The 25,012-nt window shown below is 43.3% G+C and overlaps 4 protein-coding genes and 1 long non-coding RNA gene across 5 annotated transcripts; 3 read left to right on the top strand and 2 right to left on the bottom strand.

The window, feature by feature from the left end:
* Positions 1-1,394: 1,394 nt before the first annotated feature.
* Positions 1,395-3,666, top strand: LOC115687540 (late embryogenesis abundant protein At5g17165-like). The gene is made up of 2 exons (XM_030613152.2): positions 1,395-1,530; positions 3,151-3,666. The coding sequence occupies exons 1-2, from the start codon at positions 1,421-1,423 to the stop codon at positions 3,416-3,418; spliced, it is 378 nt and encodes a 125-aa protein (XP_030469012.1). The 5' UTR covers positions 1,395-1,420; the 3' UTR covers positions 3,419-3,666.
* On the bottom strand, positions 1,422-23,391 carry LOC130134908 (uncharacterized). Its single transcript, XR_008814436.1, has 2 exons — positions 22,721-23,391; positions 1,422-1,558 (listed from the first exon to the last, which is right to left on the bottom strand). It is a non-coding gene; the product is annotated as an uncharacterized LOC130134908 (long non-coding RNA).
* Positions 7,018-8,288, bottom strand: LOC115687536 (aspartic proteinase CDR1-like). Its single transcript, XM_030613147.2, has one exon. The coding sequence runs from the start codon at positions 8,134-8,136 to the stop codon at positions 7,018-7,020; it is 1,119 nt and encodes a 372-aa protein (XP_030469007.1). The 5' UTR covers positions 8,137-8,288.
* LOC115687541 (late embryogenesis abundant protein At5g17165-like) lies at positions 11,097-13,579 on the top strand. Its single transcript, XM_030613153.2, has 2 exons — positions 11,097-11,304; positions 13,067-13,579. Exons 1-2 carry the CDS (start codon positions 11,195-11,197, stop codon positions 13,332-13,334), a joined length of 378 nt encoding a protein of 125 aa, XP_030469013.1. The 5' UTR covers positions 11,097-11,194; the 3' UTR covers positions 13,335-13,579.
* Positions 22,405-24,895, top strand: LOC115687542 (late embryogenesis abundant protein At5g17165-like). The gene is made up of 2 exons (XM_030613154.2): positions 22,405-22,667; positions 24,384-24,895. Exons 1-2 carry the CDS (start codon positions 22,558-22,560, stop codon positions 24,649-24,651), a joined length of 378 nt encoding a protein of 125 aa, XP_030469014.1. The 5' UTR covers positions 22,405-22,557; the 3' UTR covers positions 24,652-24,895.
* Positions 24,896-25,012: the final 117 nt, after the last annotated feature.

The raw sequence follows: 25,012 nt of genomic DNA, 5'->3' as shown, positions 1-25,012 counted from the left end.
ATCTGAGGGAAGGAACTTGAATGCAATTACTTTTTCGTGGGTAAAACTTTTTAGAATAGGGAACGTCAACAGGTGCTCCATTAATTGCTTTTCATATTCCTCTTTTTAACCTTTTTGTTGTCTTCTGGGAAGGAATAATCTCTCCTTTCGTGGACGTGATTTCATTGACGAACAACTTCTTATTCTAGTAAGATTTTACCTATACATCTTAGACTAGCTTCCAACAAGTTAAAGGCGCGAGTTTGAGAAAAATTTACCAAGCACTTTTGGATTTTGAGTGCACAAAATTTCCAACTGCTTCCGAATAAATTTTGCATGATCACGATCCTTTTGGTCAATGTTGAGAGTCATAAGTTGCTTTTTTTATTTATTTTTATCGAAACTCGCCCTAAGTCCACCTTGCTTTTGTCAGTTTAGGTGTCACGACAATTGTCATTTTTTTCTATAGTCTATAACCTTAAATTTGCTGTTCATTTTCGTCGGAACGCCGATCGAATTCCTATCTAAAATCACCACCAAACTCATCTCCAAAAAAAAAAGTCAAAAAGCAACTCTTGGTGAATGATTTTTTTAACTATTCGGGTCGATACCCGTTTTTGGCTAAACACAAATCAACTTAATATGTAATTGGATGGCAAGATTTACAAAGACCAAAAGATATGCTATCTTAAAAAAATGTAGCGGGCGGTGTCAAGCCGACCAATCCCTCGATTGTTACACGCGTATGGGATTCGAGAAGATAGACTTAGATTGTGGGGAAAATACTAGAGGGACCCGTGCAAAAGCGATTGATTCGATAATCAAGGAGGCGGCGTGCCCATCGCCGTTCGTGCTACGAACTTGGTACGCAGAGGGGCCTAACCGTCATTTCGCGAGGGGACAGGACACGCTTTCGCATGCCCCACCGCCACGACACGACACGCCACGGAGTGGGGCCGAAGAAGAAGAAGGCAGGGCGACGGAGATAAATTGACGGAGGGGAGGACGGAGACACCCAAACCCACCCCCGCTAAGTAACGCCGTCAGCCCCGCCCCCGAGAGAGGCGTCGTCACAGCATTTTCTCCAAAACACGTAAATCGAATCGGTGTGTGTTTTGTAATATCTTTTCTCGCCGTTAAAGTGACGGCGGAGGGCGATGGAGAGGGAAACGGGACGGTACCGTTGAAGAACGTTAGCCGTACTACGATGACTGTGGAGGTAGTTGTATCTACCGACCCTGAACTGTTATGTATGGCGGTTGGGTTTTTGGGCTTTAACTTCATCCACCTCTCTCTGTCTCTCTCTGCGAGATCCGTCAATATAAAAACGTGGGGGGCTACGCCCTGAGCGGGCGATCAAACTGTCATCGCTCATCATCTCCCCATCTTCCCTCTTCATCTTCTTCTTCTTCAGCACGCAGAGAAGCGCAGAGCTTTTTGTATGGCCGCCAGCTCGAGGAGTTCTGGGGTCGCGGGAATCGGCAAGCGAGTCGTCTCTCAGATCTGGAGCCCCATCAAGCCCCTCCCGCCTTCTTCCTCTCTCCCTCTCAGGTCTCTCTCTCTCTCTCTCTCTCTCTTCCTCATGTTCTCCGTCGACGCGTGTATCTACTTCTCTCCGTCGTAGACCCATCTTCTTTTATTTTCCAGCGCAGTAAGTAGCTTCGAGTTCTGCTGGAGATTCGGGGTGTTATTCTCTCATGGCGGTCTTTACAGATCTTTCCTTCATCTTTGCTCTTTCGCCAAATCATCGTGTAAAAATCCGGAATAAAGCAAAAAAAAACTTTATGGGGACTAAATCTTTAGCTTATTACTACTGCCTGACCCGGCAAGAGCGAGGTGTATAGTCTAGCTATAAAGAGAGAAATTCCTAAAGTAAGAAACGCATGGCTCGTTGATTTTAGTGTTCTTCAGGTACTTCTTCTGCTGGGTTGCTTGCGGGACATCAAGCAGTTGGAAGTGCCTCTAAGGGGTTTATTGGTTTATTTCAAGGGTTCCTCTTTTCCCCTTCCAATTTGGCCCCCTGTATAGTTATAGCGACGGTGTCGTGATTGCTGTTGGTCTCGTGAACGCACGCCTTTTGGCTAAATTCGCTTCGATGGAAACATTAGTGGGATTGGTATGGACATTTTTCCCGTGTCCCGACCTGGAGTTCCAAACTTCAATCCCCTGTTTCCTGTGGAGAACGGCGGTTGGTTCTCCCTCAAATTCAACTGCAGACCCTAAACCACTTCGCAATCTCACCATAGAAGTCAATGAAGATGATCTGGCCATATTGCGGGATGGATGGCTTAATTCGGTGGGGGTGTCAAAATCTGTCATTTTCTAATGTGGGAGGGTCAAAATTGGCATACCCACTTTAGTACAATCGTATCGCTACAGCTCACTCTCTCAAAACCGATGAAAGTGGGGTGATCTAGACCAGAAATATCACCAGAAAGCAAGAAATCAAATGGAGGTGGGAAATGTCAGCATCCTTAGATAAGACTGGATATCTATCTATCTATCTACGTGTAGCGACAGTGAGCTACACCTACAGGCTTGGATCCGTTATTTTAATGTAGTGGTAATTGAAGATCGGAGAGCGTGAAGAAAGGATAGTGGTTGGTCGTGACTCACCCAATCCGATCATTTTCAATAACGTAACATCGACATCCTTATCCACCGGTGTGGCACACTGTTCCCCCACTAAACAACAAAATAAAAATCGAAGAGTATACAGCTTTAAATGGAGGAGGCGAGCAAAGCACTGATCGAGGGGGACATATAAGTTTATCCTAATTCTAAAGGCGAATGTGACCTGCCTCGAGCCCTCCGCGTGCTTAGGATAGTTTTTGGACTTCTCTCTTAGCTTTTCTGATCCCCTTTTGTTTTCCTGGAATGTTAACGTGCCTTCTTTCTCGGTCTAATCTCTTACCCACCAGACTAGCCCGCTAAGGAAACAAGAAAGTCTCTATCTAGTGATCAAAGCAGATAACCCTTTCAGGGTAACTAGAAAATTCAGCCAGTCACCTACATGTATAATCGAATAATTCCTGAAATTTCATTTTACGATGGTGTTAATCTAGGTTTATGTGCAATTCAAAGCTTGCATTTGTGTTGTCTATGGTCTGTATATATATCGGTGCATGCTAATTAAGCTAATAACTGACGGACATCATGTGCCGGCTATAGGAGAGCTGCCCACACGTCCGTGTATGACAAGAACCCCGAGGATCAAGTCACACCGAGCGTGGTCCCCGATGAAGTGATCGAGGCTCCATCCGACAAGTACTGGGCTCCACACCCCAAGACTGGGGTGTTTGGGCCTGCGACTGACCATCACCTCCGAGCCCACGGCGAGCTTCCCAAGCCCGGGAATGCCGAGAGCTCAGTGCTGGAGCACACAGCCTGGTTCCGCCCCACTAGCCTCGAGGATCTCGAGAAGCCTTCCCACCATTAGCATTCGAACAGGAGTTCAACTCCTAGCTATCATATGTAAGCCAACTCGGTGGCATCCTTAAGAAGAATAACTTGTTTGCAGCTGTAATATATTGTCAAGTACTGAAGCTATGGATTTGAGCTTTGTTAGCATGCGAGCACTACTACTTACCTGTCGAAGTAGGAGCTACGAATTGTACCCATGGGATTGTTGTATCTCCCCTAGACTTATGTGTATGAAATGTTAAGATGTGCCTACTTTATATTTCATTCGCCGTCTAATATATCCGTGTTTCTTATAGCATTGTCTTTGGAAGGACGATCATTAAGACATGATCATTTAGGGATGTGAGGACAAATGACTGATATGTCGGAGGGAGAGACAACTTCATTCTGTATCACTCGGGAGCATCATCTATGGAGATGGTTTATTTGCAAAATTGCAAAGCTAATTCAAAACAGTTTTGGTTAGTTTACTTCACTGTACTGAACAAAATATCAGGCCATAATTGTCAACCTGGTATTCCCAAATTAGATCCATGAGACGCGCTTAAAATAGTGTTTTGAGTTATTATGTCGGGCCTAAGACCGGACCTCCGTAGATGATGTGCATTCTGAATGTTCAGCTGTTGATGGAGAAGCAGAAGGAGGCCAAAATTGCTTTTCAAAATTGTACCAAACTCGCTCTACGTTTGCCTTCTCGGTTTGGTAACTTGTGAAGAAGTGATCATTTAAATGGTAACTTTACTCATCACATTTCAGTGCACATAAAGCCGAGTAGTTTTACTATCTCGATCAATCCCATCGAGGTTATGCACGTGATTGTTTTGTTGTTTTAAGTTGTTTGACAATTATCTTGAGTAGGTTTCACGTATCGGAATAAATTTTGCCGCTATGTTTTAATTGAAGATGCGCGGTCGACATTAAGATTGGGAGATTCGTGAAAGAACTATTTTTTTTTTATAACTTGGCTTAGGATTGACTTAGAATGAAGTTGCATATCTCCTCTTTTATAAGGGGAAAGGACCAATCTTTGTTTAGTGCTTTCCCATTTGATTAATTCCTAGAGTTTTTCGTTTGATTCCTTATGAAGTACTACCGTGATATGTAGGAAAAGTAAACAATCTTCAGCAACATTTACAAACACAAAAAGATATGTTATCTTCGCAATATTGTGGACAATTTTAAGCCGACCAATCTTGTGCGCGTCGTTAATTGGGTCTCGGATTCTTGTACGCTGTCAAGCGCTGAAAAGTTACTAGAGAATACATGCGGAAGCGATTGATATGATATTCGAGAGAAGCATAAATTCCATTCAATCGAAACCACAAGGCATATTCTTCCTCCATCGCCCACCACAGGTAAAGGCTACAGGTAGGTGATTCTTTGTTGTTAGCTTTTGACACTATTCTAGGCTTCTCATCTTGGTTTAGCGAGTGGTAATCTTCGGCTTACATGTGAAGCTAAAGATCTCTAGGAAGTTTATCTAACGGCTGTGCTTAAAAATGCCTGGAATTCCAATTTTCAGACCTTGATTAACCAACAAACTACAGTTCCGTTTCCTGTGAAGATCAGGGCTGCAAGGTTCATTTAGATCTTAAAATATGCCAATTTCACGTCTCTCCAACTTCTAGAGCTAGAGCTTTCAGACCAAAAACATAAAAACCTTCTAGAGCTCATTAGATCAAATTAAAGAGTGCCATAAATTATTTACGATAGTTGTTGCCATAAGATGCGGATGGACAGTGTGCAACTTTACAGGTTAGCAAGTAGAACTTTCTTTTGCGGGATGAGTCCGACGACATAGCACTAATAAAAACGACCAAACATGGTCATACTGCATTTTTCTTTTTTTGGACGGACGGTCATGCTGTATCTAGCTGCTGCATTTTGTCGAAGGTTGTAGGACTTCTCTCGTATTTAGCAGCTGTAAGCATTCCCTCTGCCCCGATTAACCTCCTTTAATTACATTAAAGCATCTGCTGTTTCATGGGATTGCTACCTTTTGCTCAGTGAATGAACAAATTCACAATGTATTGTCTCAAACAGAAACATTTCAGGAAAATTATGCTTCCAGAAAGGCATTTTCTTGACAGCAGAAATATAGTTTTCACGACAAAAGATGGCTCTGCAAAATTTAAAGCAGAACAACCAAGGTATTCCAGAATATATGTTCATTTTTTAATGTCAAAATGTCTCATCATGACTCCATCAGTTGCAATGCACTGCTCAAAAATTAATCCAGGCCGAATGTGACCTAAAACCTGAAATTACTTGGATCAAAAGAGTTGGGAGACTTCAGTAATTGATTGAAGAAACTGAACAGGACAATAGTACTTTCATCTGCATTTTCCTTTTTTGAGTTGTACTCCAGGGAAGATGTAAACCAAAAAATTGCAATATGTAGTGAAATAGTACATTTATAGCACTAATCGATAACAAGACCTTCTAACATGCCTTTTCTTGAGCCGTTCCTAATAAATTAAAAAAAATGTGGAAACATATTTGAGAAATTTCTATATATTTTAATATATAATAATGAAGAGTAAATCAGTTTATTCATAAGAGACGACTATCTAAGGCAACATATATCAATTAAGCTATGCACAATCAAAGGAAGTTATCTTTAAAAAAGGAAAATATCCTAAAGAATTATTCTAATTATCTCTAATACTAATCATGGAGAACAGAATTGAGAAACAAACCCAGAGAGGAGTCCTATTATATGACAAAAGAGTAAAGACAAAGAAAAAAAAACCTAAGAAACAAAGAAATCAGGACAAAAGCGAAGAAATGACAAAGAAAGGGATCGGGTAAATTAATAGAACACACATGGGCAAACATATAGCATTCCAAAGTTGTAACCTTTGAGCACTTAAAACGTGTGTGAGCGTGAGATATCGGATAAACTGTCCTAGAAACAACAATCTCTCTTAATAATCTCAAAATTCTCGAGTGCATGGCACTTGCTCCTGAGATTTTTTTGATCGAGGATCAGAAATACCTTGCTTACGTATCATCGAAAATGCATATCATGGTGATCATAACGATGCTGAGGAAGAGGAGTATTTTGGCATCCATAACAAAAACCCTGTTGAAAAACAAAGAAGAGGCTCAGAGCAAGGAGCGACGGATTAGTACCTTAATTCAAGTGACTTCTGCACTATAACCTGTGGCTCCTGAAATGCAAAACATAATAGTCAATTGCCAATTTGCCATGACAAGCTCGACTATTTATGGCAACATTGGGCATAGCAGCATCGTCCTCCATAAATGAAATCCGAATCGAGGTCCGTCTTAATTGTTTGATTAAATTCACTAATCATCTCTAAATTTCATTTTGACTAAATAAGTTAGCTTTGCTCACGTGCTTTATGATATCTACGTAGGTAAATTGCATGGAATTACTATTTTTGAGTCGGGGTACGAATTTTTAGATGATAAGCAACAGATTAGATAGGGATTAGGAGAGAGTATGCTGACTGTGTCCACGTGAGGGTGTTTGTCAATTGTTTGACCATATATCACAATGCTTGTCGCAAGAAAGATTTAAAGTTGATAGACAAAAACTTATGTAAATTTATCCATCCGGAGGATGACAAAATGAAAAGAAGAGGGGGTTTATTGCTTGGTGCAGTCGGTTGGCTTGAAAGAAACAGTGCTTTTGTCGAGGTCGAACCCGATCAAATGATCAGTCTGAGCAAAGTTGCCGAATATCCCGCCAGGACTATCAGTGGAAGTCATGGCGAAGCAAAATATGCCGTCCTTAGCCTCTATGAACGTGCTCGTCTGCTTCAACACCACATTGGCTTTGCCGTCGAAATGCGCTGTCAGCAACGGCCCCTTCGCCTGCACGTCACTCCCGTAGCACAGCTGTGGCCTCAGCTGAGGGTCATCTATGGGTGTCAATTCCACCACTCTCTTCACCTCCGCTTCCAACCTGTTGTAGAAATCTCTCGGCACGATAGTTGGAGGCGTCCCCGTGTCGATGATCATGTTCCCCTTCGCAATGGACCCAGAAGAGCTAAATGGCAGGTAGGTGCTCCCAACGCTGATCCCGTTCAGGGTCACGAGATAGTAGGTCGGGTCTTGCAGGGCCACGAGGCTGGTCGTGACGGTGCCCGGCCCAGAGACTCTGCTGCCGCTGCCGAAGCTCATCTTGCTCGAGATGGTCGGTGGGGTGTGGAAGGGGACCAGGCACAGAGAGAACTGCCTGGCCCCAAACGTCGTGCCTATCTGTGAGATAAGCGAGACGGGGCCTTTCCCGAGCCCGACGAGTCCCATCTCGTTTTCGTTGAAGGTGCCACTATTGTTGTGGCCGCAGCCAAACACTACGTTTGGTAGCGTTACCGGCGACCCCTCAGTGGATGCGAAGGTCAGCGTCTCCGTCGCGAGGACTCCCTTCGTCAGGGACGCACTGGCGTATCCGTAGGTGTAGTTGCACGTGTTGGAGGGAGAAGCGCACGAGGTGGTGTCCAGGAGTTGGCACTGCTGGGACGGGCAAGCGACGTCACGGTATGTGGAAGACGATTTCGGGTCGTACTTGGCCCTCGTCTGAGGGTAACACTGATCGCAGGGGAGGCACTGAGTCCAGAAAAGGTCACTGCCGGTGTCGACGATGGCATAGACGTCGTAGGGCGGGGTCCCTATCAACACCTTCAGGACATATTCGCCATTGTCCGGGAAGATATCGGACTGAACCGTGTCAGGATGGAAGGAAGGCGGGACGGCAATGTTCATTTGGAAACGGCCTTGGACCCTGGCAAAGGATCGTCGGAACGCATTGGCATAGCGTTGCGCAGGAGCTTTGCCGGGGTGGCGGATGTGGTCTCGGTGGAAGAGATGGGCGGTGAAACCCCGTCTCGACGATGGTGACCTTGCGGTGGCGGCGCGAATGCTTGTTATGAGTAGAGCGAAAGAGATGAGAAGTAGGCAAGGGAAAGTGAGCTTCTTCATTGCCATTGGACTTTGCTTCAGTTTTGTAAATAACATTAATGAAGGTCCGGTTTGGTCGCCTAACAATAGAGTCTTCTTTCTCAGGAGACTCCAATTTATAAAGTGGTAATGTAACGTCAATATCCATATAAGGAAAGAATGGTGATTTTGTTCCATATATGAACATTTCAATGAATATACTCCTTTAAAAGTGGTTTTGGATTAACATGAGGAACCTAAGATTTATCCATCAAACACGTATGGAAAACTATGCCCTTACATCTGGCGATGTTGATTTCTAATTAATTGCACTACCCTACTAATTGCTATACATGGCTGATCTTCCACGTCTACCCGCAATCTTAAGGATCGAGGGTTTCTGGCCGCACTGCGAATGAAACTCTGCCACCGGGTTATTTATACAAGAGACTGGGCGATCTTCTCTTGATATCATTAGCAAAAAGGGTATACACACGTGGGTGTTGTGGACAGAAAGAGGAAATATCGATAGAGGTAATGAACGTGTAGCCATTTAAGATAGGACAATATAAGAAATATTGGATCCTTCGGGGCGAATGCCCATGAAGGGGAACGGACAGATTCGACGAGAGTTGCATGCAATGAAAAAAGTTGGAAGAAGTGGGTCGGTGGGTACAATACGGGAGAGTGAACTTAAGGGCGCCAATGATAATTTTTCTGTTTCTCTATTTTTTTATTTTTTATTTTTGGGATGAGGTTTGGAACGAAAATCCATTTGACAATACAACATTCATTTTTTTATTTATTTCCGGAACCCGGAAATAGGTTTGAAACGTTTCTATTTCTGGAACGAAAACAGAAATAACAGCTCTTCTTATTGCTCGTCCTTATCGCCTGCCACCCCCTAGGCCGCACCCCCCCCCCCCGCATAGCTACCGGCCGCTCGCTAGGAACAGAAATTTAAGAATAACCTATCAAACGAATTTCTATTCCGGAAACATAAATTTTATGTCGTTGTTAAAAACTTGTCCGGAGAATAGAATTAGAAAAATCTATTTTTTGTTAGTAATTGGGCTGGGAAAGATAATGGTTTTCATTCGTGCCCCAAGCAACCTAATCACGAGGCCCAATCTTTCCAAGTAAATTCATCAGCAGCTTCCTAAGCCGAGTCCATGCGACTCAAAATCTGGCCCAACCTCCTCATCATCATCTCGTTCCCTCAAAAAAAAGCAATCAAGCGCAACCATTTATCGAAAGTCAAACGTAAAACCAAGCCCAAACCAAACAGATATTCCTTTTTGATCTTTGACATCCTGTGTGTCTGAACCCAACCTTTTCTTTCAGCACGGAGCAAAGTCCCGTTGCAGAAGTCGATTGAACTACGTCTGCAACCTGTCCCTCCACCGGTTGGGACCCCCACGGCACTGCACTCCACTGCAAGCGATTTCATCAGGCAGCTATGGAAGTCGTCGGTCGGCCCGTGAAAGGAACTCGAAACGCAAACGCCATTCGGGGAAAATCTGTCTTGAATACGGAAAGCCAGCATGAATTCCGTTAACTGCTGTTCTTTTTTCCTCCTTTCACTTTTGGGTGTCTTCGGGGGAAGGAATGATCTCTCCCCATGTGTGGAAGCGATTCTCACAAACTTGCTACTTCTTATTCGTAGCGAGGGAAGGGCGAGTTTGAATTTAAAAAAAAATATATATATAAAGCAGTTTTGCATTGATCATTTTAAGTATTATTACAACTATCTTTAGTAGGTTCTGCGCATCTGAACAAATTTAACACTCTGCTCTAATTGAAGATGTGCCATCGACGCTAAGTTTGGTAGATCCGTGAAAGAATTATATATATTTTTGTATTGACTTGGGTTAAGATTGACCGAGAACGGAGTTGGACAAATTCAAGCTGGCCAATCTCGCGTGCCCCATCAAATCAAGTCAAGCATGCCTCTCGCCAATCATACGTGTCCCCGGATTCAAAAAGCTGCTATCGTCAAGAAAGACGAAAATAAAGCGGGATGATAAGATATAAAATGGAATGTCGCCATCAAAAGTTGTAAGAAAAAAAATACTAGAGGTTTCGTATAAGAGCGACTGATAACTCGACACGATACGATATAATTTGATATGATAATGAAAAAGGTGGCATGCCCTGTTGCCTAATTACTAATTAGTGTATCCATCACCGTTCCATCCCCCCCGGTCAGGCCGTATTTTCAATTCAACACGGCGATGCTGACTTTCAACTACCGCCTCCTCACCAAAACGGAGAAAACAATTCGGCACGCGAAGGGGGGAGGCAACACACACGCTTTCGCACGACCCCACGGAGGGTAACGGAACGGAACAATTGACACACCCAGCTCCCCCCAAAAGTAACGCCGTCGAGGCCGAGAGAGAGAGAGAGAGAGAGACGTCGTCGTCACAGCATATTCCGTTCCACATTCCCCGATTCCCTAAATTTTTTTTTTTGGTTTTGGGGTCGAATCGATTCCCCAAATCAAACGGGAGATATCGCTCTCGCTCTCCACAGTGATTCCTTTTTTTAATTATATTTTTTTATTTGTCCTTGGATCGTCGCTTCCCTTATTTTAATTCCAATCATCCGCGTGGCGGGACGGTCCGTCAAGTAACGGCGTTGGCGATGGAAACTGGAAAGGGAAAGTTGGGACAGTACCCGTAGAAAATGTAGCCGTACTACGGGGACTGGGGTAGGTGAACCTGGGCGACGACCTTGTATTTGGCAGTTGGCCTCTCTTTCTGTGCGCGATCCGTCGGTATAAAGCGAGGGGCTGCTTCCCATTTGGGCGATCAAACTGCCATCATCTTCTTCTTCTTCTTCTTCTTCATCTTGAGCACGCAGAGAAGCAGAGAGCTTTTGTATGGCCGCCAGCTCGAGGAGTTCTGGGATCGCGGCAATCGGCAAGCGAGTCGTCTCTCAGATCTGGAGCCCCATCAAGCCCCTCCCGCCTCCTTCATCTCTTGCTCTCAGGTCTCTCTCTCTCTCTCTCTCTCTCCTCCTTCCTCTCATGTTCTCCGTTCGACGCGTGTATCTACTTCTCTCCGTCGTAAACTCGTCGGCGACGTTTCATCTTCTTTTGTTTTCAGACGCAAGAAATTCTAAAGTAAGAAACGGATGGCTTGTTGATTTTAGTGTTCCTCAGGCACATAAGCAATCAAAATCCATGTCTATTGGTTTCATTCAGGGTTTCTTCTTCTTCTTTTTCCCCTTCTCTTCCAGTTGGGCCCTGTACAGTTCGAAGAGAAGGTCTCGTGATTGCTTGTTTTTTTTTTTTAGAAACTACGATTATGTGAAGATCTAGGAGTGTGAGCAGGACGAACTGAAAGGCTCCCATGATACTGTTTGGAGGGCAAGGGGGCCTAGATTTCAAGCAAACCTTACCCCTATCTATCGTTGTTGAAGCTGTTCCTAGGGAAAATTACTGTTCCCGGGTATCCAATCGATTAATCCCCCAATCCAGGGAAGCTTAAGTAAACATGAAAGAGTAGGATGAGGGAAAGGGTGGCGGTTCGAAGCAAGATTGTCTAGTTAGCCCACGAATTACAAATGTATGATTAAAAAGGTCGGGCGCGCGCCTCATGGCTATGGCGCTTTTCTTCTAGTATTCAAGCCTCTTTATTTCGGAGGCGTATATGATCCCTGGGCTCCGGGAGGGGGAGATTTAAGAAAAACTACCGCCTTGACCGTTAGCCCAAGTGTCTGAAAGCTTTCTCTGGTACGAGAATGATGCATGATTATTTTCGTATCGTCTCTGTCCTGGCTATGGAGTTACAAATTCCAATCCCCCGTTTCCTGTCTCGAGAACTTATCCCCCAAATTCAACCACAGACCCTAAACCTTTTTCATAATCTCACCATAGAAGTCAAATTAAGATGTCCAGGCCGTTGCGTGATGAATGGCTTGATTCCGTGAGGATCATCAAACCAGTCATTTTGTAATGTTGGAGGGTCAAAAATGGCCTTGCCGAATTGCGAAGTTATCCCCTTACTATAATCATTTTGCTAGAGCGAGTCTCTCAGAAGCGATAAAGAAAGATGGGTACCCACAATATCACCGAAAGCAAGAAATCAAATTGGGTGGGCCATGTCAGCATCCTTAGCTACGTCTGGATATTATCTACACGTAGCGACAGCGAGCTTCACCTATGGGCTTGGATCCTTAAAAAGGAGGAGTCATCATCATCTTATTGTAGTGATTACTGAAGATCGGAGAGCGTGAAGGAGGAGCAACCAATGCTTAAAAAGGATAAGTGGTTGGTCGTGACTAAACAACAAAAATTGGAAGAGGGTTGTTGGGTTTCCCGGTTACAGAGAGACACTTTTGTTTTTGGAAGGCGAATGCGACGTGCCTCCAGAATTCCGCGTGCCTTGGATAGTTTTTGGACTTTGCTTTTGCCTTTTCTGGTCCCCTTTTGTTTTCCTGGAATGTCGACGTGCCTTCCTTCTTTCTCGGTCTAATCTCATACCTGCCAGACTGTACCCGCCAAAGAAACAAGATCTTATCTATCTATTGATGGAAGCAAATAAAACTTTTCCCGTAACCAGAAGATTCAGTCAGTCACCTACCTATATTATCGACCAATTCCCGAGTTTTCATTTTGAGATGGTGTTAATCTAGGTTTATGTGCAATTCAAAGCTTGCATTTGTGTTTTCCATGTTATGTAATATCGGTGCATGTTAGTTAAGCCGATAAGTGATGGGGATTGATGGATCAATGCGAGGTCGTTTTCAGGAGAGCTACTCACTCGTCCGTGTACGACAAAAACCTGGAGGATCAAGTCACACCGAGCGTGGTCCCCGATGAAGTGATCGAGGCTTCATCCGACAAGTACTGGGCTCCACACCCCAAGACCGGGGTGTTTGGGCCCGCGACCGACCTTCACCTCCGAGCCCACGGCGAGCTTCCCAGGCCCGGGAATGCTGAGAGCTCTGTGCTGGAGCACACAGCCTGGTTCCGCCCCACTAGCCTCGAGGATCTCGAGAAGCCTTCCCACCATTAGCATTCGAACACGAGTTCGACTGCTAGCTATCATATGTAAGCCAACTCGGTGGCATCCTTAAGAAGAATAACTTGTTTGCAGCTGTAATATATTGTTAAGTACTGAAGCTATGGATTTGAGCTTTGTTAGCATGCGAGCACTACTACTTACCTATCGAAGTGGGAGCTACGCATTGCACCTATGGGATTGTTGTATTACCCTGGACTTTTGTATGAAATGTTCGGATGTGCCTACTTTATGTCTCATTTGCCGTCTAATATTTTCGTGTTTCCTATAGCATTGTCTTCGGAAGAAAGACCATTAAGACATGATCATTTACAGGATGTGAGGATAAATGACTGTGGTATGTCAGAGGGAGGGATAACTTCATTTTGTATCACTTGGGAGTATCATCTATTGAGATGGTTTATTTGCAAATTGCGAAGCTAATTCAAAACAGTTTGGTTAGTTTACTTCACTGTACTGAACAAAATACCGGGCCACAAACCATGGGCCTGATTACTCTTTGGGTCCCCGAAAAGTACCTAGGCATAAATATCTCAAGATGTCATACAGATATTTTTGCACAATTTAGGCTGCGCATGGCAACCATTCTGTGCCCGAGAACAGATTCTGGTCAGAAATGATTTTTTTTTATTCTGTGCCCGGGAACTGATTCTGAGCATTTGAAGGCGTTTGGTAACGGCCTAAAATTTCTATTCCTGAAATAGTAAAAGAACAGAAATGCGTTTGGTAACGGCATAAAATTTCTTTTTATTAATAATATTTTAATAACATTTTAAATATTTTAATATTTCTTTCTTTTCTTTTTTTCTTCTCCTCCTTCTTGGCCATGGCCGGTAAAATATTTTTTTAATTAATAATAATTTTATTAAAAATAATTTTTTTATTTTTTTTTGCCATGGCCAGTAAAAAATTTTCTTATTAATAATTTTTTAAAAATATTTTACTAAAAAATATTTTTATTGAAAATATTTTTTTCTTTTTTTTCGCCATGGCCTGGTCGCTGGCCATGGACGGTAAAATATTTTTTTTAAAATATTTTTTTTTAATAATATATTTTTTATTTTTTTTGCCATGGCTTGGTTGCTGGCCATGACCGGTAAATTTTTTTTATTAATAATATTTTTTTATTAAAATATTTTAATCTCGCCAGATACGACGAGGGTGGCCCTCGCGCCAGACATTAAAAGCTATATTAAAAATCAAGAAAAAGAAGAAGAAAAAAAAAATTGATTCTCATTTTTGTTCCCAGAATCAAGAAGCTACTTTTTTTTTATTCTTGATTCTGCTCCAAAATTGATTCTGGGCACAAATTTGCAAGAATTTGTGCCCAGAATCAAAAAATTAAACAAATGGATTTCTATTCCCAAACTGATTCTGAGAACAAAAGAATATAATCAAACACTATTTGGCAAGTTGCCATGCGCAGCCTTTGAATTTACCGGATGTAGAGGTGGCCACGGTTCGGAACCGACCGGTTCCGGTTCGTGGCCAAGTGTGAACCGGAACCGTCCGGTTCCGGGCCGGTTCCTATTTTTTTCTGTTTTTTTTCTTTTCCTTTTCCTTTTCTTTTTTTTTCTTCCTCCGCGGCCGGCCATAGCCGGGCCGGCGTGGAGTCGCCGGCCTCTAGGCGAGGCGACCCTCGCCGGCGTCGGGCGGGCCGGCCTCGCACGGGCGGGCGAGGCCGGCCTCGCCCGGACGCCGGCAAGGTCGAGCCTCGCCCGGGGGCCGGCCTCGCCGGCGCCGGCGAGGTCGAGCCTCGCCGGTTGCGGGCGAGGCCGAGCCTCGCCTCGCCGGCGTCGGCGCGGCCGGCCTCGCCCGGCCCAGGCGAGGGCCGCCCTCGCCCGGCGCCGGCGAGGGCCCCCTCGCCCGACGCCGGCGACCTCCGCGCCGGCCCCGGCCATGGCCGGCCGGCGGCCGCGGAGGAAGAAAAAAAAAGTATAAATTATAATTTTAAAAAACAGAAACAAGGAAAAAAGACAAAAGAGAAAAAGGAAAAACAGAAAAGGAAAAGGAAAAGAAAAAGAAGAAAAACAGAAAAGGAAAAACAGAAATGAAAATAAAAAAAATTAAAAAAATACTATTCTTGTGATAGAACATTATTCAATATAAATTGTGATTAAAATGTAAATTGTACTCAAATTTGGGGACAAAAAGACAAGAGAGAAAGAGAGGGCTTCAACTTAATAAATTATCATTAAGCACATTACAATTCGTTACAACGATCTTAAAAAAGGAGTACAATATATATACCCTAAAATTATCCCAAAACCTAAGCATTCCGTGCGCGAGGGACCGAAGGTCACATATCGTCGGATTATATTTCGGTTTCCCTAAGCTCACGTGGGCGTACCCGGTATGAGAAACAAGAGTTCCCGAAATATTTGCCAACTCCAATAGTTCTTTTACCCTCAATCGTCACTACCCGTTCCAAGACCGATAGTGGTAGCGGTAGTATCTCCGTCGTTAAAGAATTCGGATTCATTATTCGATCTATCTCTTGTTGCCGGTATTGAGCCTTCATCCAATCAAGAACACAAGCTTGCATCTCCACCGATTCTCGGATCTAATCTTGAACGATGTTCGTTCAAAATATTACCTCCGGCACTGAATGCTTGTTCGACCGCAACTGTGGAACAAGGGGTTGAAAAAATCTGTTTTGCAATAAGAGAAAGGATTGGGTATTGGCTTGCGTGCCTCTTCCACCAATCCAAAATAGAAAAATCTGTACCACCTTCGGCTTCAGTAAACTCAAATAAAATGGTTAGATAACTCTCTAATTCAGAAATATTTCCTATTACTCCCTTTTGTTTTTTTTTGTCTATGTAATAAAAGTTGGTACCCTCTACTAATTTTACCTGTACTGTCATTTTGTATCTCCGTAGATTGAGAAGATCTAATATCACCTAAATTATATTTAGTATAAAATTCATTATATAATTCTATTACTACGTTTTTAACCTCACGTACTATGGTTGTAACATTTGTCACATCATAATGTAAACATTGATAATACGCACGCAAAAAATCATTTAAGCCATCCAATTTGCAACGCGGATAAAAAACACAAGCAACTAAATAAATCATGGGAATTTCACTATAATAATGAAGCCATTTCATTTTCATTGCAACTATAGTATGTTGTAATTCAACATCACTTTCATATTCATCAAAAGTTCCGACAATATTAGTACACTCTACTAAAAATAAATGTGTAGTAGGATAATAAACACCAGACAAAGTATAAGTTGCATCATTAAAAACCTTTAAAAGATCTAAATTTTTTTGGCAAATATGCCACTCTTGTGGGTATAAATTAATCTCAGGTATATTATTAGAAATGAATGCACATAATAAATCTTTATATGCTAAAGATTCACTAAGCAAGTGAAAAGTAGAATTCCAACGAGTTGGAACATCTCTTGGAAATCTTTTTGGCTTTTTGCCATTATCTCTACAAAATCTACCCCATTCTTTCATTTTTTTGGGATGTTTCCATAAAAATTGAATCGCCGTTTTTATTGGTTGAAGAAAAATATCAAGAGTTTTCAAACCATCTTGTACACATAAATTTAAAACATGACAAGCACATCTAATGTGAAAAAATTTTCCGCCAAAAGCGGGTTTACAAATATTTTCTAACTCGGCAATTGAAGCGGTATTTGCTGCGGCATTATCAAAACCAATTGAAAAAATTTTGTTAAGCAAATAATATTCTTCTAAAACTTGCCTAATTAGTCTATAAATATTATTTGCCGTATGATGATCATCGAAAACTCTAAATGCAATAACTCTTTTTTGAATAGTCCACTCGTCATCTATCCAATGACATGTTATGCCCATGTAAGAATGATTTTGCCAATGATCACTCCAAACATCACTACCTATATGCACGTATCCATTAAATTGCATAAAAAAGTTTTGTAAATCATTTTTTCCATTTTTGTAAAGATCTTTAATTACTCGTTTAATTGTATTTCTAGAAACACGTTTTGCTTGTGGAGCACATGTTTTTTGTACAAATTCATTAAAACCAAATCTTTCTCCAAAATTAAATGCTAAATGCTCAACGGAAATAAATTTGCCTAATTCTTCCTTATAAGTTTTTTCATTAAAACGAAATAAAGGGGAAGTGTTAGGATTGACGTACCAGGAAATTTGTTGTTGCCCGATATCGATTCCCGTTTCGGTTGGATGTTTGCTCATAAGATGTCGTTTAAATGTTCCATATCCTTGTCCACCTGTATATTTATATATTTTTCCACAATATTTACAAATTATATCATACCTTTTTTGACCGATATCAAACCTTTCCATTTTCGTGAAGTGATTCCAAATGTCAGATGTAAATTCCCGTTCCGCTTCCTTTGTTGTAGATATTTCAGCAGGAGGATGAAAACTTTCTTGCGTCGGGACGCGCTCCACATCGTGAAAAATGTTGATTTCATCATCTTGAAAATCTGCATATTCACGAGAATCAAAAGAATGATGGGATTCCGTCGCGATATTCTTACCTTTGCCAGTTGGCACTCGACTTCCACTTGCCATTTTTCGAATGGATTGAGAGAATTGAGCAGATTAATTGGGAGAATTAAGAAAGAATTGCGTGGATTGAGTAAATTGAGAGAATTTCAGAGAATTTGAGAGAATTTCGAGTATTGAGAAAATTTGAGACTTGAGAGAAGAGAATTGGAGAGAATTTGAGAGAATTGTGTGTGTATTGTGAGAATTTGAGAGAATTTATAGGAAAAAAATAGAAGAAAATTTAGAATTAAAAAAAATAAAACATAACCGTTGCAAAATTGCAACGGTTATGTGTTTTTTTTTTTTTTTTAATTATAAAAACGCCCGTTGGGGCGTAGCCGTTGCCCCAACGGGCCGTAAGGTGCTGCGGATAAAATTTTTTTTTTTTTTTTGGGTTGGGCCGTTGGCCCGTTCTGCAGGCTGCTGCAGCGCTGTAGCATGGCCTGCACTGCAGCCTGCAGTTTTTTTTAAAAAATTTTTTTTTTTCGCAGAACCGGCCCAGAACCGGCGGTTCCGGGCCGGTTCAAATTTTTCTGGAACTGGAACCGGGACCGTATGCCACGGGCCGGTTCCGGTTCCGAACCGCGGGCCCGGTCAACGGGCCGGGCCCGGGTTTGACCGGGCCGGTTCCGGGCCAAAATCGGCCCGTGGCCACCTCTAACCGGATGGATAACGCGAGGAGAAACTAAAGCGTTTGAATTGAATTCACCAACCCACGAGCATTAGCGGTTGCAGCATCCATTGATGGGCACTGCAGCAGCTGCTTGCACTGGCGTTCTGATTTTCACATCATCTTCATCCTCTACAAGCCACTTCGATTCAGCTTCCAAGACCCAATCTGTTTCTCGCTCTTCTCCAACCTCTTCCTTCACTACTGATGCTGACCAAGCCGACGACAAACCTCCCAAGTTCACCTACAGCCGAGCTTCCCCGCCCGCGAGATGGCCCCACCTTAAGCTCCCCGAGAGTTTAACTCCTCGTTCTCAGTTCTTGGTCGCTCCACCTTCGCTCTCTCGTTCGACTGACAAACCCAATTTCGAGCTCGTTCCCGTTGGTGAGAGTGAGGAGGAGACGCGATGTATGGATATGGTGGAGCCGTTGGACGTGAATGAAGAGTCGCTCTCGCAGGACGGGTTGGGCCGTCTTAGCAGGAACATTATCAGGAAGATGAGCAAGTTGGCTCTCAAGAGAGCCAAAGACTGGAGACAGAGGGGGTCAAATTTTACACTGATGGAATACTTGCTTTGGAGCCCGAGGAGTTCGTGGCCGATGTGTTGGCGATCAGCCGGTTCAGATGACCCCCACTGACTTTTGCTTTGTGGTCAAATGGGTCGGCCAATGCGGCTGGCAACGTGCATTGGAGGTCCATGAATGGCTGAATTTACGGCATTGGTATTTGCCTAACGCTCGAATGCTCGCCACCATCTTGTCGGTGCTGGGGAAGGCTAACCAAGAGGCGTTAGCTGTCGAGATTTTCGCAAAGGCCGAGAATTCTGTGGGTGATACTGTTTAAGTTTATAATTTAATGATGGGGGTGTATGCTGGGACCGGGAGGTCTGGTGAGGTCCAAGAACTGCTCAATTTAAAGCGCGAACCAGGATGCAAGCTGGGTATTGTGAGCTTCGACACTTTGGTGGATGCCCGCTTTAAGTCTAATTCCACGGTGCCTGATTTAGCTGTTGAGCTTTTAGGTGAGGTGAGGAGGTCCGGTCTTTGGCCTGACATAGTAACTTACAACAATCTTAAAAGTGCGTTGTGTTCACGTGGATCTAGTTTGGAGGAGGTAATGAAAGTGTATGATGACATGGAAGCACTTAATTGTCAAATGTGGACTTACAATGCCATGATATCAGTATATGGCCAGTGTGCACAATCCAGTAAGGCTGAACAGCTATTTGAGGAACTGGCGGCCAAGGGGTTTTTCCCTGATGCAGTGACGTATAGGTTTTTGTCGTATGCATTTGCAAGAGAAGGGAAAGTCAAGAAGGTCAAGGAGATTTGTGAGGAAATGGTGAAGAAAGGGTTTGGGAGAGATGAGATGACGTGCAACACGATTACCCACATGTAAGGTAAGCAGGGCCAGACTGATCTGGCCTTGCAAGTCTATGAGGACATGAAATTGCTTGGCCATACTCTCTTCAGGTTCAATGAGACGAAAGGCAATGGTGTTGTACAAGGAAATTGGTATCCGGTGATTTCAGGCCGGATCGTGCCCTTTATGAGGACATGCTGCGTGGTCTTAGCTTAGGAGAGAGAACGATGTGGACAATATCGACAAAGTTGGTCGAAGACGTGGGAGAACTGTGCTGTATGAACCCGTCGGGTCATTTGTTCAGCTCTCGTGAGGGGGGAATGCTATGATCTTGCTGCTACCATGTTACGAAAAGCAATCAGCAAGGGGCACGAACTGGATCGTGATGATCTATTATCTATATTCCTTTTATCTTGACATCCTGTGCCCTGGACTACAGAATCAAACCTTTTTTAGCACAAAGCAAGTCCCATTTCATGCGAGAACACGCAACTCACTGATTCTCAAGCCTTAGGCTAGTCGAGAAACCGATCCCGTAGTAGTGACTTTGGAACTTGATTAAATTACGCCTTCGACTTGTCCCTCTGCCCCTTGTCAGCCACGCGGCGCTGCACTCCACATCAAGTGATTTTATCAGGCAACTGTGGAAGTGGTTCGTTTCCGTGAGGAATTGAAATGCAATTACTTTGGTGGAAAGAAGAACTTCCTTGAATAGGGAAAGCCAGCATGTGCTCCGTTGATTGCTTTTTTCTTGTTCCTCTTTTCAGTTTTTGGTGTCTGGGGATTGGAGGAACTCTTCAGGGAAGGAATAATCACTAATCTCTCCATTCAGGGGCTGTGATTCTCATTCCACGCACAACTTTTTATTCGAGTAAGATTTTATATATTATCTTTAGACCAACTTTTTAGCAAGTTAAGGACGAATTTAAGATAAAATTTACAGAGCCGTTTTGAATTTTGAATAGGTAAGATTTGGGCTCATAACCGCTTTAGAATAATTTTACTAGTCTAGCAACTCTTTCGATCAACGGTTTTCGACAGTCTGAAATCATTTTTTCAAAATCATGCCAAACTCATCCTAAGTTTGCGTTCGTGACTTGTGATGAAGGGGTCATTTATATGGTAACTCTAATCATCGCATTTTGGTGCACGTAGAGCCAGGTGGTTTTACTACTCTGATCAATCCTATCGAGGTTATGTGCGTCGTAATTATCTTTGTTATTTTTAAGTATTCAACAATTACCTTGAGCAAGTTTCGCGTATCAAAATAAATTCGTCTTTTATTTATTAATTGAAGCTATGTCGCTGACATTAAGATTGGGAGACTCGTGAAAGAATGATTTCTGTATTTGACTCGTCTTATGATTGACTGGGGATGAATTTGAAGATGTCCTATTTTCCAAAGGAAAAAGACCAATCGTTGTTTACATACTTTGCCATTTCCTTAATTCCTCGAGTTCTCCATTTGATTTCTAACGAACCACTTAGGCTGCGTTTGGTCGACCGGATAAAAGCCAGGATATGATATGTTTTATCCTATCCTGTGTTTGGTGGAAGTCCATGATAGGATAAGGTCGGATATAGACCGGATATAGCCCGAATAAAAAAATCCGAGAGGAGGTGGGATAGACCTGGATAGAATTTCTAATGTTTATTTTTCCAGAAATCTACGCTCCACTCGCCGTCATCTTCATTCCCACACCTTGTGCGCTTTCACCAAAACAAATTTTCGGCTTTTTTTCTTTCACCGACTTCTCCGGACCCGTGAATAGCAAAAAAAAAAAAAAAATTTATCCTATCCGACTTTAAATCCGTAGTCCACCAAACAGTGGATATGATATGAAGAAATCCCAAGATTTCTTATCCTATCCTGTTTAAAAATTCGAACGACCAAACGCAGCCTTAACGTGATATGTAGGCGGAATAAACAATCTATCTTTTTGCCGAACAAACATTAATAAATACGCGGATAGCAAGATATACAGAGACGAAAGAAGATGCTATCTTCAAGTTCACAGTATAGTGGACAATCATCAAGCCGACCAATCTCTTGATCGCGACACGTGTCTCCGACTCCGAGTCCCAATAAGATACTACGATAATAAAAAAAACAAAAACAAAAAACATGGCAATTATAATCAAGTGCGGTAAAAATAAATTGTATTAGGGGGACGGAGACACCCAAACTCCCCACTGAGTAACGCCGTCACCCCTGGAGAGAGACGTCGTCAACAGCACATTCTCAAAACAGCACAAATCACTCTCCCAAGTGATTCTTTTTAAATAAATAAACACGAAATCCGAATCAGTGCTTGTTTTCTAATATCATATTTGCCGTTAAGTAACGGGGGGACGACGGAAAAGAAGGGGAAGCGGGACGGACGGTACCGTTGAAAACATAGCCGTAGTACGGGGACCGGGGTTGGGTGGGACCTGGCGGCCACCTTTGTTATTATTGTATTGGCAGTTGGAGGGTTCTTAGGCTTTCATCCCTCTCTCTCTCTGTCTCTCTCTGTGTCTCTGCGAGATCCGTCAAGGCTGCTTCCCTAGTGGGCTATCAAGCTGATCATCACTCACCATCTCCCCATCTTCTTGCATCCATCCTCATCATCTTCTTCTTCTTCCTCTTCTTCTTGAGCACGCAGAGAAGCGCAGAGCTTTTGTATGGCTGCCAGTTCGAGGAGTTCCGGGATCGCGGGAATCGGCAGGCGAGTCGTCTCTCAGATCTGGAGCCCCAACAAGGCCCTCCCACCTCCTTCCTCTCTCCCTCTCAGGTCTCTCTCTCTCTCTGTCTCTCTCTCTCTCTCTCTCATGTTCTCCGTTTGACGCGTATATCTACTTCTCTCCGTCGTGAACTCGTAGGCAACGTTTCGTCTTCTTTCATTTTCCAACGTAGTAACTAGTTAAGTGTCTTCGAGTTCTGCTGGAGATTCGGGGTGTTGTTCTCTCGTGGCGGTCTTTACAAATATTTCCTTCATCTTGCTCCTTATCCTGTTCATCGTGTAAATTCAGAAAACAAAACAAAAACTGTATGGAGCCTAAATCTCTTAGCTTATCATTGCTAACTGACCTGGGGAAAAGCGAGGTCTTGTCTTTAGCTAAGAGTCTGCTCAACCATATCAAATTTGCCTATTCATTTTTGACTATCTCCCGGTGACGATTTTTATATTTCCCGATCCGTGTTAAAGAAAAAAACGAAAGAAAGAGAAAATTCTTATTGTAAGAAACGCATGGCTTGTTGACCTCAGTGTTCTTCAAGCACCAGTTTGGCCCCGTACAGATGGAAGAGGAGGTCTAGGTGATTGCTTGCTGTTTTTAGCAACTCCGATTGTGCGCATTCTTCCACTGTCCTGGCTTGGAGTCGATCCCCATATTCCTGTGTGGAGACAACCCTGGTTAATTCGATTATCCCCGCAAAACTCTACCCGCAGACCCCTAAACCTCTTGGTAATCTCGCCACGGAAGTCAATTAAGATGTTCCGGCTACTGCGCGCGTTGCAGCCCTTGGTTCCATGGAGGGGTCAAATCTGTCATTTTCTAATGTCGGAGGGTCAAAATTGGCATACCCACTTAGTGTAATTGTATTGCTGCAGGTCGCTCTCTCGAAACCGATAAAGACGGGTTAATCTAGACCAAAAAATATCACAAAAAAAAAAAGCAAGAAATCAAGAGGAGGTGGGCAATGTCAGCATCCCTAGATGAGACTGGATTATCTATCTACGTGTAGCGACAGTGAGCTTCGCCTCTGGGCTTTGATCCTCGAAGAGGACCTATTATATTATTTTATTGTAGATCAACTAAATCCATAAGAAACGATAGTGGTTGGTCGTGACTCGCCATTTGACCATTTTCAACCACGTAATATCGATATCCTAATCGACCGGTGTGGCACACTGTCCCCACTAAACAACAACGAAAATTTGAAGAGGATGCAGTTCTCGGTTACAGAGACAGACGCTCGATGATGAAGGCTTTTTTTTTCACGTGTTACAGCTTTATATGGCGGAGGCGAGCAAAGTACGGATCGAGCGGGGGACACATAAGTTTATCCTAATTCTAAAGGCGAATGTGACGTGACCTGCCTCGAGCGCTCCGCGTGCTTTGGCTAGTTTTGGACCTGTCTCTTAGCTCTTCTGGTCCCCCTTTTGTTTTCCTGGAATGTTGATGTGCCTTCATTCTCGGTCTAATCTCTTACCCACCAAACTAGCCCGCCACAGAAACAAGAAAGTATCTATCCAATGATCAAAGCAGACAAAACTTTTCGGGCGACTAGAAAATCCTGTCAGTCAGCTACATATATTATCGAGCCACTCCAGAAATTTCATTTTGACATGGTGTTAATCTTGTTTTGCGTGCCCTTTTTTTTTGGTTGAAAGTTTTATGTGCACTTCAAAGCTTGCATTTGTGTTCGTGTGGGGTGTAAGTATTGATGCATGTTAATTAAGCCAATAAGCGATGGGGATCGACGGGTCGATGCGTGCTTATTGTAGGAGAGCTGTTCACACGTCCGTGTATGACAAGAACCCCGAGGATCAATTTACACCGAACGTGGTCCCCGATGAAGTGATAGAGGCTCCATCCGACAAGTACTGGGCTCCCCACCCCAAGACAGGGGTGTTTGGGCCTGCGATTGACCATCACCTCCGAGCCCACGGCGAGCTTCCAAAGCCCGGGGATGCTGAGAGCTCTGTGCTGGAGCAGACGGCCTGGTTCCGCCCCACTAGCCTCGAGGATCTTGAGAAGCCTCCTCACCATTAACATCGAACCCGAGTTCAACCGCTATATATCGTATGTAAGCGACCTCGATGGCATCCTTAACAAGAATAACTTGTTTGCAGCTGTAATATATTGTTAAGTATTGAAGCTGTGGATTTGAGCTTTGTTAGCATGCGAGAACTACTACTTCCCTGTCGAAGTAGGAGCTATGTATTGTACCTATGGGATTGCTGTATTTCCCCTGGTATTCCGTATGAAATGTTTGGACGTGCCCGCTTCATACTTCCTTCGCCATCTAATATTTTCGTGTTTCGTATAGCGTTGTCTTTCGAAGGACGACCAACGAGAGATAATTATTTAGAGGATGTAAGGACAAATTACAAAGCTAATTCAGTTGCTCAGT

The sequence above is a fragment of the Syzygium oleosum genome, unplaced genomic scaffold (genome assembly GCF_021117445.2).
Source record: "Syzygium oleosum isolate NSW1041296 unplaced genomic scaffold, Sole_v2.1 Sole_v2.25, whole genome shotgun sequence".
NCBI lineage: Eukaryota > Viridiplantae > Streptophyta > Magnoliopsida > Myrtales > Myrtaceae > Syzygium > Syzygium oleosum.
The sequence above is the reverse complement of the archived record's forward strand: the minus strand, read 5'-3'. Positions and strand labels throughout refer to the sequence as shown.